Source organism: Alexandromys fortis, unplaced genomic scaffold, assembly GCF_014885135.2.
Source record: "Alexandromys fortis isolate MF-2015 unplaced genomic scaffold, M_Fortis_MF-2015_v1.1 scaffold_1, whole genome shotgun sequence".
NCBI classification, from domain to species: domain Eukaryota; kingdom Metazoa; phylum Chordata; class Mammalia; order Rodentia; family Cricetidae; genus Alexandromys; species Alexandromys fortis.
This window is the reverse complement of record NW_026067927.1, coordinates 32,722,552-32,735,122: the sequence shown is the minus strand read 5'-3', so window position 1 is coordinate 32,735,122 and position 12,571 is coordinate 32,722,552. Positions and strand designations below refer to the sequence as shown.

At 46.6% G+C, this 12,571-nt stretch overlaps 2 protein-coding genes across 5 annotated transcripts in view; one reads left to right on the top strand and one right to left on the bottom strand.

Annotated features, from left to right (window-relative positions):
• Nucleotides 1-12,571, top strand: part of Auh (AU RNA binding methylglutaconyl-CoA hydratase) — a 133,346-nt gene that overhangs the window by 77,302 nt on the left and 43,473 nt on the right. For 2 of the 4 annotated variants that reach the window (XM_050143878.1, XM_050143875.1), the window contains exons 5-6: nucleotides 616-708; nucleotides 3,073-3,129. The exons of 1 other annotated variant lie outside the window; for it this stretch is intronic. In XM_050143878.1, coding sequence (XP_049999835.1) covers nucleotides 616-708; nucleotides 3,073-3,129 — 150 coding nt within the window. The remainder of the gene's footprint in view (nucleotides 1-615; nucleotides 709-3,072; nucleotides 3,130-12,571) is intronic. One more of the 4 variants, XM_050143876.1, reaches the window with a different exon arrangement.
• The window catches only part of Sfxn1 (sideroflexin 1), a 1,040,418-nt gene that overhangs the window by 989,363 nt on the left and 38,484 nt on the right, over nucleotides 1-12,571 (bottom strand). The window lies entirely within an intron of this gene.

The window sequence follows — 12,571 nt, the reverse complement described above, 5'->3', positions numbered from 1 at the left end:
ATGCAAGTACCTTTGAAAATGCCATATGGAAGCCCGCTACTGTAGAAGCTTCCAGAAATACTTTCTTGTAGGTTCTGTGAATGCTGCCTCTTTCCATGTCTACTTCTGGCCAGGATCCCAGAGCCAGAGAGGGCTGTGGATGGAACCTTTGTGCCACCCTTCCTTGGTGGTGGTACCTGGCTTATACCCTCTGTGGTCAGTTGCACTGTGTGTTTCTTTGAGCAGATGCTATGTCTCAAGATGACATTCTGAGCACCAAGTCCATAAAGGGTCAGGAGTTCCAAAATGCTGCACAAATTATTTCACCTTGAATTTGTAGAACTAAACACCTTGTATAAGACTCGAGGTTCTCAGATTATGACGTTATAGGATTCAATAAAATAATCTTGAAGGTAATTCAGGAAATGCGATGGTTCAAAGTGTTCCCCATTCATACGTGGACTGTCTACAATTGTAACACAAAGGTTCTAGAGAATATTGGGAATGAAACTTGTGTTTTATTGAAGACGCTAGAGACATAACGTCTGCATATGACACCCTGCTTTAGAATATGTTCTGAATGAACCGTGTGGACTGCTGTGGCTTTGAGTGAAGGATAAACTCTGTCTGTTTCAGCTAACCTCCCTGTGCCCACCATCGCAGCCATAGATGGACTTGCCCTAGGAGGTGGTCTGGAGCTGGCTTTAGCATGTGACATTCGAGTAGCAGGTGAGAATCTATCCTGTCAACCTAAGTTTTAAAAGGACCTTGGGATAAAGAAGTATAAAACAGTGTTACTTGCATGAAAATCAATGAATTTGGAGATTTGCATGTTTGTTGAAGTAAACCTGACTCAGAAAGACATTCAGTTTTATATATAGAATCTAGACAAAACAAAAAGACATGGAAAGGAGATTTTGGGATGAGGAGTGGCAGTGTTGGTGTGGGACTAAGAACAGTGAGGGAGGAGCCAATGCCCAAATACATTATAGACACCGTGAGTCTTAGAATGAAGTCTGTTGTTTTGCACAATGAATATGCTAATGAAGCCTGGGTTCTGGGAGGATAAGCCCCGGGTTTGATCCCTAGTGCACATACATGGTGCATATCCTTCAGGCCCAAATAATTTTGCTCTGCCTCCTTTTCAGTAGAACATTTTAAAAAACTGCCTGTGGAGCCTGCTGTTGGCAGCTCTTACTTGGGAAGGCTGTCTGTTTTCAAGCCTACCATTGGAAAGGCCTTCTTAGGAAGCTCTTTTGCCATTCTTTGTTCAGTTTTAGTGGAAAGAGACACCTGAATTTGAGTCAAACATCTGAGTTGGGACCCCAGGGCTTCTCTTTAGCAGACTAACTTCCTCGCATTTAAAATAGAGCTCGTGACTGTAGCTGTGTGGCTCTGACTGTGGAGTCAGTGGTCCAGCACTTAGTGACTTTATTCCAGTAGTGACAGCTTCATCCCCTTTAAAGTCCCCCTTTTCGCGTGATTCTAAGCATATGCTGAGGGAATTGTGAAAAGAGTTGATGCTAGCTACTTGCTGGGTGCTGACCAGGGGCCCTTGATGTGGTTCACTCCCTCTCCTGCCTGGAACCCCTGTGGGATTCTGTGGAGGAAGCAGGAGCAGAGGGAGTGAGGGGGTTCTGATCTGAGCCCAGGCAGTGGTACCACAGCCCATGCTTCTGTCTTGCTCCTCGCACGGGTGTGCACCTGGCCCTGAGTTTTGTCCTGGGCAGCAGAGGGTCAGCACAGTTCCGCCCTGCTTCATGCTGCCACTACTGTGTGGCTACCTGGTAGGAGCTGAAGCCATGGCATTTAGTTTGCCTTTTCCTGCCTTCATGTGGCCACACACATCTTGGGGCATCAGGTTGGAGTGTGAGTGCTTTTGCTTTCTCCATGTTATTCTGGGTCCCCATGTTCATGTGGTGATCTGTAGTGATAAGAGCGGCGAGGCTGCGTCCCTGGCATCTGGCCGCCCGCATGGCTAGCTTATGCCCGAAAGAATTACACGGAAACTGTATTCTTTTAAACACTGCCTGGCCTGTTATCTGTAGCCTCTTATTGGCTAGCTCTTACATATCGATCTAACCCATTTCTAATAATCTGTGTAGCCCACGAGATGGCTTACCAGAGAAGATCTTAACCTGTGTCTGTCTGGAGTGGGAGAATCATGGCGACTCCTTGACTCAGCTTCTTTCTCCCAGAATTCTGTTCTGTTTACTCCACCCACCTAAGGGTTGGCCTATCAAGGGGCCTAGGTAGTTTCTTTATTAATAAGAAATCACTCCCACGTCATTTCCCCTTTTTCTGTTTATTAATAAGAAATCACTCCCACATCAGTGATCTTTACCTGATTCTTTCCTGGTACTGGGGTCAGGTGGGTTTTCAGTTGAGAAGCCAGGGCACGCTGAGCCCGTTCAGCAAGGCAGCAGACTGTGGGAGATAGCCCAAGGCAGTCAGGCTGTCAGAAAGTAACTGACGCTTGGCTTTGACTGTTTATATCTAACTGCAGATGGGGTTGTTTGGTGTGGGGACTGTCCGGGCAGTCAAGGAATCTATGCTTCTCAGGAGGTCTCTCCCTTGATCCCAAATCATTACCAGGATTAAGGCCTTCATGAGCTGGCAACATCAGATCCAAAGATGGAATTTCCACTCTGAGCTTTGACCACTGGGATCTAGCTCACTGCCAAGCAAATTTGAACAAAAATGTCATGTGTTCATTTAGGGGTAGGGTTGGGGATGGAGGGTAATTTTGAATGATTAGTGTTTTCATAACAAAAAAACCTTTGAAGTAATTTCTTATAAATTGGTGGTGGTGGCTCACACCTTCAATCCCAACACTCAAGAGGCATAGATAGACTGATCCCTGTGAATTTGAGGCCAGACTGGTCTATAGAGTGAGTTCTAGGGCAGGCTCCAAAGCTACACAGGGAAACCCTGTCTCTAAAAGCCAAAAAACAAACAACAACAAAATTTGTGGTATCAATTTAATCAGTGAACAATGTTTTCAGAAAATCGTATTTTGCTTTTTTGTCATATTGCAAAGCAATGACATGCCTGTCGCTTAATTCTCTTTCTTTCTTTCTTTTTTTTTTTTAGCTTCCTCTGCAAAAATGGGCCTGGTTGAAACAAAGTTGGCAATTATTCCTGGTGGAGGTATGAGTTGTTCGTGCCTGTCTCTTCGTATCCTTGGTTTGTTCCCAGATGCAGGGGGGCAGTGGGGTAAAAGGCAGATGCTGTGCGGCTGTGCGTCCAGCAGAGTCTCTGCTCAGCATCTGTGTGGCCTGTGTGGACTGTGGTCTGGGGGTTGGCCCGCACTCACTTGCTCTCTGTGGCATCATATGGTCTATCAGGGTATCGCTGCTTGGATGGTCTCCTTACAGAATCACAGCTGGCTTGAAACTTCTCTGTGTGGATTTGAACATGTGTACCCTTAGCCCAGAGTGTCTTGTAAAAACCCTGCGTATGGGAGGAAACGCTGCTTCTTCTGCTCAGCTTTGTGCTGCTGTGACAAAACGCCAGAGGTAAACAGTTTGTAGGGAGGAAGGGTTGGTTTGGACTCAAAGTTTCAGTGGGTTCCGTTCTTCTGAACGTTGTTCAGCTGTTTCAGCCTGTGTGGGAGCTAAGCACTGTGGCCCGGCATGGTGGCCAAAACTCACCTCATGGTGTGTGTGAAAGAGAGAGAGAGAGAAAGGGGGCCGTGGAGTACCCTTTCAGTACCCCAGTGACCTATCCTATCCTCTTCCTAGGTGGCCCCTCTTCCTACCCCCTCCTTGTAGTGCCTCTCTTGTAGTGCTTCCTTGGGTGTTTTGGAATATTTTGTATTTAAACTACCCTAGTTCTGCCTGTGCACAGCAGGACAACAGCCTGTGTTGGAGGGAGCTGTACAGGGTGGAGATGCGTGTCTGTTCTCGGCTTGAAACACTGTATCCATTCTCTCCCTGTCTCTGGATGTTGTGATTCAGAGAATTGGTAGGCATTCCTATTTTATGATGTCCTTCTTCAAGGAAGGTGTCATTTAAGGACGGTGCATTACACTATAGTACCCTCCTTTGGTAATTTTCAGTATAAGGACAATTTATTAGTATATGAGTGATGTTACTCTCATTCAGATATGTTTATATCAGTAGGTCCTCTGCCTGCTTAAGCCTACCTGCAGAGTCTCCATGTGTGTGAGGTCTGGGGATAGGGAGGTTGAGGTCTGCCCAGATCAGTGCACTGGAGCCTGTCCATCCTGTGGCCAGCGTGCCTGCCTGCTTACATGTGCCTGTTTTACATGCTCACCTTCCTCACAGTGAATAAGGAAGACAGCAAGAGAAGGAGTCTGTCTGTGAGGAGCTGTCAGATAATACATGAAATAAAACTGAGTTAAGTGTGATCTGGTGTTTCTGACTTGTCTTTTCATGGTGCCTGGAGCATGCTTGTGAGAGTGCTGCCACGGAGCTGTAACCCAGCCCTAAGCTTCTTGAGTAAGGATTGGCTGGAAATCAGGATATAACTAATCCTAGAAGGCTAGTGTTTGACTACTATGTGCCCCCAACAAGTGTGTCAACCTAGAACCTGTAAATATGACCTCATTTGGAAAAGGGATCATCACATGGGAGTAAAAAGGTCTTGAGATGAAATCACAGGTATCTAAGTGAACTCTAAATCCAGTGACACAAAGTCCTTTCAAGAAGACAGCGGAAGTCCCACGAAGAGTTAACATCTGTAAGCCAAGTGTGACATGCTCCAGAAGCTGAGGGCCAGAGCAGAGAATTGATTGTTCCCAACACTGAGCAGCACTGTCTACCCTTTCCTTTGCTCTCATGTCCTTCTCCCTCCTTCCTCCCTCTCCTCTCTCTTGCCTTTTCTTGTCACAGGTCTTGTTGTGTGTCTTGACTTAAGTCTTGTCTTTCAGCAAGCTCTCATTTGGTAACCCTGACAGGCTGGTATAGACAGAAGTTTCTGTCCCACTTGGTCCCACAGCTGTTCAATCCCAAAGAAACATGTAGTAATTATAAACTGTCCTATTGCTCAGACTTATTACTGACTAGCTCTTACACCTTAAATTCACCTATAATTCTTATCTATGTTTAGCCACGTGGCTTAGTACCTTTTCTCAGTAAGGCATTCTCATCTTGATTCCTTTTCCTCTGATTGGTGACTATCTCTGCCTTTCCTCTTCCCAGAATTCTCCTAGTCTGGTCACCCTGCCTATACTTCCTGCCTGGTGATGGCCAACCAGTGTTATTATTAAACCAATAAGAGTGACAAATCTTTACAGTGTTCAAGAGCATTGTCCCACAGCAAGCTGGCCTTAAACTAGCAACAGCCTGCCTGCCTCAGCCTCCCAAGTGCTTGTTACAGGTGTGAGCCACCAAGGCCAGCTGAACTTGATGTGTATTTTGTATTCTATTTCCGAACTGTGAGAGAACATCTTTCTCTTGTTTAGCATTCAGTTTGTGGTAATTTATCACAGCTGTCTTAGGAGACTGGCGGTGGCCCCCAGTAATGTGAGAATACATTCAGCCAGTAGCCTCTAGGGCATGGTCTGAGGCACTATAAACGCATACAGGAAGTGTGCTCTCGCTGCCTTGGTTGGTGGTCGGAGTTCGGTTCACAGCTACCATCACCCTCAGAGGATCGGGGTTCTCCACCCTTATTGTGAGTTTTATTTCCCCAAATAAATAATACTTGTTATCTTTTATTCTGGGCTCTTGTGGACCTCCTTAATTATCCCTACGCAGTAACGTGTCTGACCGGTTAGTAGCTGGAAAACGGCACTGGCAGTGGGGGAGGCTGGTTTGGGTATTGACTATGTCTTGAACTTGAAACACTTTGTGAGCACAGTATGAGATGCAGTGTCGTGTGAGAATAACTGCTTGCTGACTGTGGCCAGACTGACAGTTCAGAACCAGGGAGATAGAGAATGACACCTGTCACCTTCTCACACACTGCCTGCACTTAGCTGGAGACTGAGACATTAGACTTTCTCTAATACACTAAGTTCTTTGGGGTGCCTGTCACAGTGGACCCGTTGATCAGAATCTGCTTTTGTAGATTTCATTTAATTTGGACTGTTTTCTCAAGAAGAGAATTAGTTTTCTAATTTTTTTTTTTTTTTTTGCAAGGTGGGAGTTGGTTTTTTGAGACAGGGTTTCTCTGTGTAGTTCTGGCTGCCCTGGAACTCACTCTGTAGACCAGGCTGGCCTCAAATTCAAGAGATCCACCTGCCTCTGCTTCCTGAGTGCTGGGATTTAAAGGTGTGCAACACCTTTAAAACCGGCTAGTTTTCTAACTTTTACCGCATACATTCATAATAAACGTTGGAGTGCGCGCTGGCATTCCCTGCGTTCCCTATTCTTCTTGTCTGCTGGAGGTCTGCTATGTTATTTTGTAACCGAGTCTGAGGGTTGTATTTCAGCAGCTCCTCACCTGCGAAGCTTTCAGTTCATGACTCACTTCCCAGCCTGCTAGCTGGTGTGGTTTCACATTGAATGGACTTTCGTTTCTTCTCGACTCACCAGGACCGTGTGTGGCACATGTGCGTTACTATTTTGGTCCTTAAAACAAGCACTTTCTGTTTTAAGTCGCAGAATAGGCCATTTCAAATGAAGTTTGTCCTACTTAAAGGGGCGAGTTTGAAAGCTTGTGAAGGAATTCTCTTCTGCCGTCCTACTGGCTCTTGTTTCTCCTCTCCCCTTTCTTTTCTCATGGAGAATGTCACTGGGGGAAAAAGTGGTTTAAAAACATCCTGTGGTCTGAGAGATGGTTCAGCCTGTAAAAGCCCTTGCTCTGCAAGACTGACTCATGAATTGGATCCCCGGATACCAGATAGATGGAGAGAACCAACTTCTGCCCTTCCTCACCCATCATGGGTGCGTGCACACATACACTGATAGAGAAAATACATTTTCAAAAGTTCTGCTTCTAAGTTGGTGAATTTTGCTACACTTGAGAGGAACTTAGGTACCTGCTTTATGTGGCCATTCTGTTAGCTGTTAAAGTATCTACATTTACTTTTTTCTTCTTAGTGGCTAAAGGTTTCCCTGACCTCCACAGAAAGTGTACCCAGTGGGGCAGTCTCCCAAAAAGACCTGGCTACAGTGTCTTTTCCAGACAAGAGCTGAAAGAGACTGAAGGGAAGGTCCATGTGTGGGAGGCTGGGGGTATCACTGTGGGAAAAGTGAATGTCACATTTTCTTTTTTAATGTTTGGAGGAAGTAAATGTCTTTGAGCAAAGCATGTGAAGTGTGTCTTGTAGAGAGAGCGTCTTGTAGGTGGGGCGATGTGCTCCCCTCAGGTCCTGCAGGCCCACGGTTCTCTGTTGACCAAGACTTGGAAATTTGTCCAAGTGAAGCTCTGCTTCCCATTTGGATTTTTGCATATTGGGTGGGGTCAGGAGAATTAGCTTCTGCTCTTGCCACCACTTCTTCACCCTTGCCCTTCAATGAAAGCACACTGGCGTACATGGCCGATCACGCTGGCATTTGGATTTCTGTGAGTTTGAGCTTGAGCCTGAATAGCAGTGTGAGTATTTCTAACATCTTATAAATCAGTAAGAGGGTCAACTAGAAAAGGATGTTTTGGAGAGACTACAATATTCCTAATGAACCACTCCTATCATGTAATTTAGATTAGGATTCTCAAGTGTAGTTTTTATTCTGATTATTGTTTAGTGTTAAATCACTGTTACAAGAATATAGTTTGATGGAAGGTGTAAAGGAATGTGCATGCATGCTAAAGTAAGTTGAGTCCGATGCAGTCCCGAGGTGGAGCACACTGTCAGCCCACACTGCCCTTCAGGAAGTCTGAAAGGTGCAGAGCCACTCATCTGTGCCCTCCGGACATCTGACCCTCTCTTCCTCCTCCCAGCCTTTCAGAGAGCATCTGGGGGTGCTGTCCATGCTGTAGGGGAGCATTGTGACCAGCCATGCTGGTTTCACTGTCACCTGTGGACTGTGGCTTTATTCTTGTGTTGCCAGCTTCCTCACCAACGCTCTTTCTGGTCCAGGATCAGGACCAGATACAGAATTCTCTATTATGTAGTGGTGTAGGCGGGATCTTGGTGACCTTGGCAGTGCCTGACAAGAATCTTAGAGGATCTCTCGGTTGAGGTTTATGTGATGTTTACTCCTGAGTAAGTTGAACGTGTTCAGCTTTGCACAGTGACGATGGACTCTTTCTAAGGTGTCCGCGTGTCTTAGGGTCGTTGTTGTTGTTATTTTCCCCCAAGACAGGCAGGGTTTCTATGTGTAGCCCTGGACATCCTGGAACTTGCCCTGTCAACCAGGCTGGCCTTGAATTCAGGGATTCCCCCTACCTCTGAGTGTACCACCCCCACAACTCTATCTTAGGTTGATGTAAAAGTCACCAGCACACTCACCAGGCCTTTCTTTGTGAGATAGACACTTTCCCTTAAAAACTGCACATATTTATGCTCTATAATATGGGTGATACATGTTATATGACCAAGTAGAGCTTACATTTACATCACCTTGCTCCCTTTCCCCTTGTCCCCCAACCTTCTTCCCCATGACAACAGTCTATCCCCCTGACAATTTTAAGGGTTTATGCGTTATTAATAAATTTTGTCAGTGCCCACAAGAGGTCTCCTGGTATCTTGCTGGCCCAGAACTTACTGTGTAGCTTGTGCTAGCTTCAGAGTCCTGATCTCAGCCTCCCCAGTGCTGGGGCTGAAAGGCAAGCTGCCACAGCTGGCTCATCTCACAGTCTGGTTTCAGTTACATTTCTGCATGCTTGGGTTTAGGTTGAAAAGCCTTGCTCCAGGTTCTGAAAGGTGATGCCATGCCACGTGCTTTCTCCCGTGACAGTGGTGGACTAGTCTACCTTTGAGAGTTGTCGTCTGGTTAAAGCAGCAGCTAACTTGGCATTCTCTTAGCACACTGATGGGTGTGAGGCTGTACTGTAGTACTCAGACTCCACAGATCCAGAAAAAGAGCCGCTCCCAGTTGTGTTCTTTCTGCTGTCCAGGATGAGCACTGGGGCCTCTGGGTAGCTGTGTACTTGGCACATTTTCCAGGAACTCCATGCTAAGGCGTGTCTGTGAGGTAATGACTGACATTTAAATCCTGTGAGTGTCCCGATTTTGGAAGCTCTGTTTATAACCTTTGTTGAAATTCCCCTAGAATTTACATCAGAATCTGAGCTTATCTTAGAGCATCCTCAGCTGTGAGTCATCTTCATTCTGGGAGGCTGAGCTTGATTTTCATAAATAGCAAGAGATCTATTTGTGCCAAAGCCAATGGATAAGGTCATTCAGGAAGGAGAGCTGTGTAGCACAAAAGTAAGACTCAAGAGGCTTAGTAATAGCAGACATTTCCCGTGCTGTGACGTGCGGGTGAAAAGTGTCTGCACCCTGATAAGCCTCTCCACTGATGCAGCAATTCAGATCCGACCAAATCAAACCGAATTAGAAAAAGCCCAGGTGTAATGGGTAAAACGTTCCTGGTTGATTTTTTTTCCAGCCTCCAAAGAGGAAATGGAAAAGAGACACTGAAAAATCACATGTCTGTTCTCTGGGGACAGTTTAAATACTCTGTGAGAGTGGTCTTGAGCATCTCTGAGGGAGGGATCTTCATTTGGCAGGCTTTCTGAAAAGCAGCAAGGTTTGGAGAGAGATGGGAGATGGAGCATAGGGTGGAGCTTCCACCAGAACTTCAGGCAGCCTTGCAGGCCTTTCCTGTGCTTCAGAGGGTGGGTTTTCAACCCTTTAACTCTCAGTTAGGGTTTTTATCGCTGTGAAGAGACACCATGACTATTTCTTTGAGGGGCTTGCTTACAGTTTCAGAGGTTCAGTCCATTATCATCATGGTGGGGAGCATGGCAGCGTGCAGGCAGATGTGGTGCTGGAGAGGTAGCTGAGAGTCCTACATCTTATAGGCAATGGGAAGTTGACTGCCTCACTGGGTGGTATCCTGAGCAGAAGAAACCTCAAAGCCTACCCCACAGTGACACTTCCTTCAAGAAGGCCATACCACTCCAGTAAAGCCACACCCCCTAATAGTGCCACTCCCTGAGATTATGGGGGCCAGCTACATTCAGACTACAACACCCCCACAGGCCTTTCCCATGTGGCCAAGAGCAGGCAGTGTTGCAGGCCTAGTGCTGGTGTGCTGTGTGCATGCACCTTTCTGAAGACTCTAGGAGATAGTTGTCCACTGGCTTTCTGAAGACTCTAGTAGAGAGCCCTCGGCTTAGTCAACTTACTTTCTGTAGTGCCCTCCAGGGTTGCTTCCCCAGTTCAATCTGTACTGGGACTGGGTGGGGGCGTGGGAGGTGGGAGGAGACTGTTTGCTGACTTCCTGCTGTGCTCATGGCTGCTGTGGAAGAAACACCCCTTCTGTGGGACGCCTCTTGTTGCTTTGGAATGCCTCTTCTGAGATCAGGTAGGAGAGAGAACACATGTGCCCATACGTCTAACTACCTTATTGTGATAAAATTTGCAACCAAACATAAACAAAGAAATTTAAAACCAGCAGTCCTGAGTTTTGTGAAAATAGTTGGTCACTCCCATGAGGCCTCTTGAAGAGTTGGTTGGTAGTAGCTGACAAGCCAATATGCCCCCCCCCCGCCTCTTTTTCCCTTAATTCACTCCTGCCCTGCTCCCCTCATGCTAGAGATAACTGTTTACCTCACTCACAGCTCCTAGGTCCTGCCTTGTAAACGGTGGCTCTAGCCATGAAGGATAAGCCACAGAGTCACCATGAACCTTCTTTTCTAGCCCAGGGACCCTTGGCCAGCAGCCTCCTCACTGAGAGGGTCCCACAGGAGTTAGACTTAAGGCCTCACAGGTCTCAAGAGGGAATGTCTTAGACAAGGACAGCACCCAGGAAGAAAGGTTAATGTGGAACAGCAGGAACCACTAAAGGGTGAGGTCACCCAGGGATTTGTCATGGCATAAGGACTTCAGTTGTCAGCCAATGAGAAGGGGTCCCACAGCAGGTGAGTCAGCAGTGGTGTGTACTGAAAGTGGAGATCTGCAGGCCAGGGTTAGAAGCTGTAATCCAGAGCCAGTGGCCTAGTTAGGTGTGGCATGGCCTTGGACTGGGGTGGTTTTGCTGAACTAGGACTGTGGTCAGATTCTGGGAGTATTTTAAAGACAAGTCTAGGAAAATGCCTGGCAGGTTGGATGGGAATATAATCAGGAGAGGTGTGTGGAGAACAAGCCAGGGGTTATGAAAAAGAAATTGCCTTCCCCTGAGATGTAGAATATCATCAAAAAATACTGTTCTGGATATTATTGTTTGGTTAAAAATGGTTATTAAATATGTAAATGATGTCTTACTCAAGTGTGGTTGGTTGCACAAATACCAAGGATAGGATGACGGTTTGGCCTGGGAATAAAAATATGGGGTTTGTTGGTTTTCCGACTGATCCTGAGCCCAGAAATAGACACCCTCCTTCCCCAGGATGGTGAGCTTGGTAACAGCTTGTCAGAGTCCCACACCGTATTTACGGGGGCACCAATACGCAGGCTGTAGCAGGAGGTTGTAGAGGATCAAGAGGTTTTGTACCCTGGGTTCCCCCAGAGCACATGCCTGGATTGTTGGAGTAACTCATTGAGAACTACCCTGGCCTCCTAGAGGAAGAGGGCATGTGTGTTTCAGGCCTTGTCAGAGGAAGAAAGTGGGCCGTGTGCTCCTCTCCGCCTTAGGTGCTGAGGTAGTCATCATATGAGACCTGAAGTTTGGGTCTTTTAGTGCATTGTGGACACAATTAAAACTCACTGTAATGTAGAAGTTTCAGAAAATGAAGGAAAAATGCGAAGAATCAGTTGAGTATCTCTTACCCGGAGTGGTGGCTTGGGATTGTGTGAGATCCCAATTTCCTGATTGTGGAGTATTTACACAGACTCATCTGAAAATCTGACATCCGAGATGCCCCCAAATCTCAATGTCTGGTGTTTGCTCACCAAAGAGCAGGGCTTACTTAGAGTGCCTTCCGCTTATACCCCCAAACAGAAATGTTGGGACTGAGAAAACTCCAGCAAGCCTGTTGTGTAGACTGAGATGCAGAACGTAGCTGCAGGAGGAGAGAGTCTGTGTTATAAATAGATAGACAGTTCTGCAGACAGCAACTCAGTCAGATTAGCACAGGAAAATAAGATAGCATTACGACAGTGACTCACAGTGGGACTGAAAGGGTTAATGTTTATGCTTCCAAAAGTTCTGTGAGAAGAAATGAGAAACATAAGCCATCATAACTGAGAACTGAGCGGCTGAGGGAGAGCAGACAACAGTAACGCAGGTCTACAGTTAGAGAGCCCCAGGGACGGGCCCCAGTGAGGTCCACCACAGGAGCGCGTGCAGACACAGCAGCCATACTGCTTGAAGTGTAAATAAAATTTTGTAAGTAGGAGGCATCTGGGACATGCTTATAAGGAAGCAGTGATTAGAGTGGCTGGTTCCTTATCAGAAACTAGTCAGGCGCCAATGGAGACACTGAAGGGCAAAAGGGGAGCTCTCATCCAGGGACACCACCCAGAGAGCAGGGCTGGGCCAGACCCCGTGGTCAGATCCATTATCTCAGCACTCAGGATACTAAGGAGGGAAATTGCTAGAAGTTCCAGGCTAGGTCTTGATACCCTCACCCC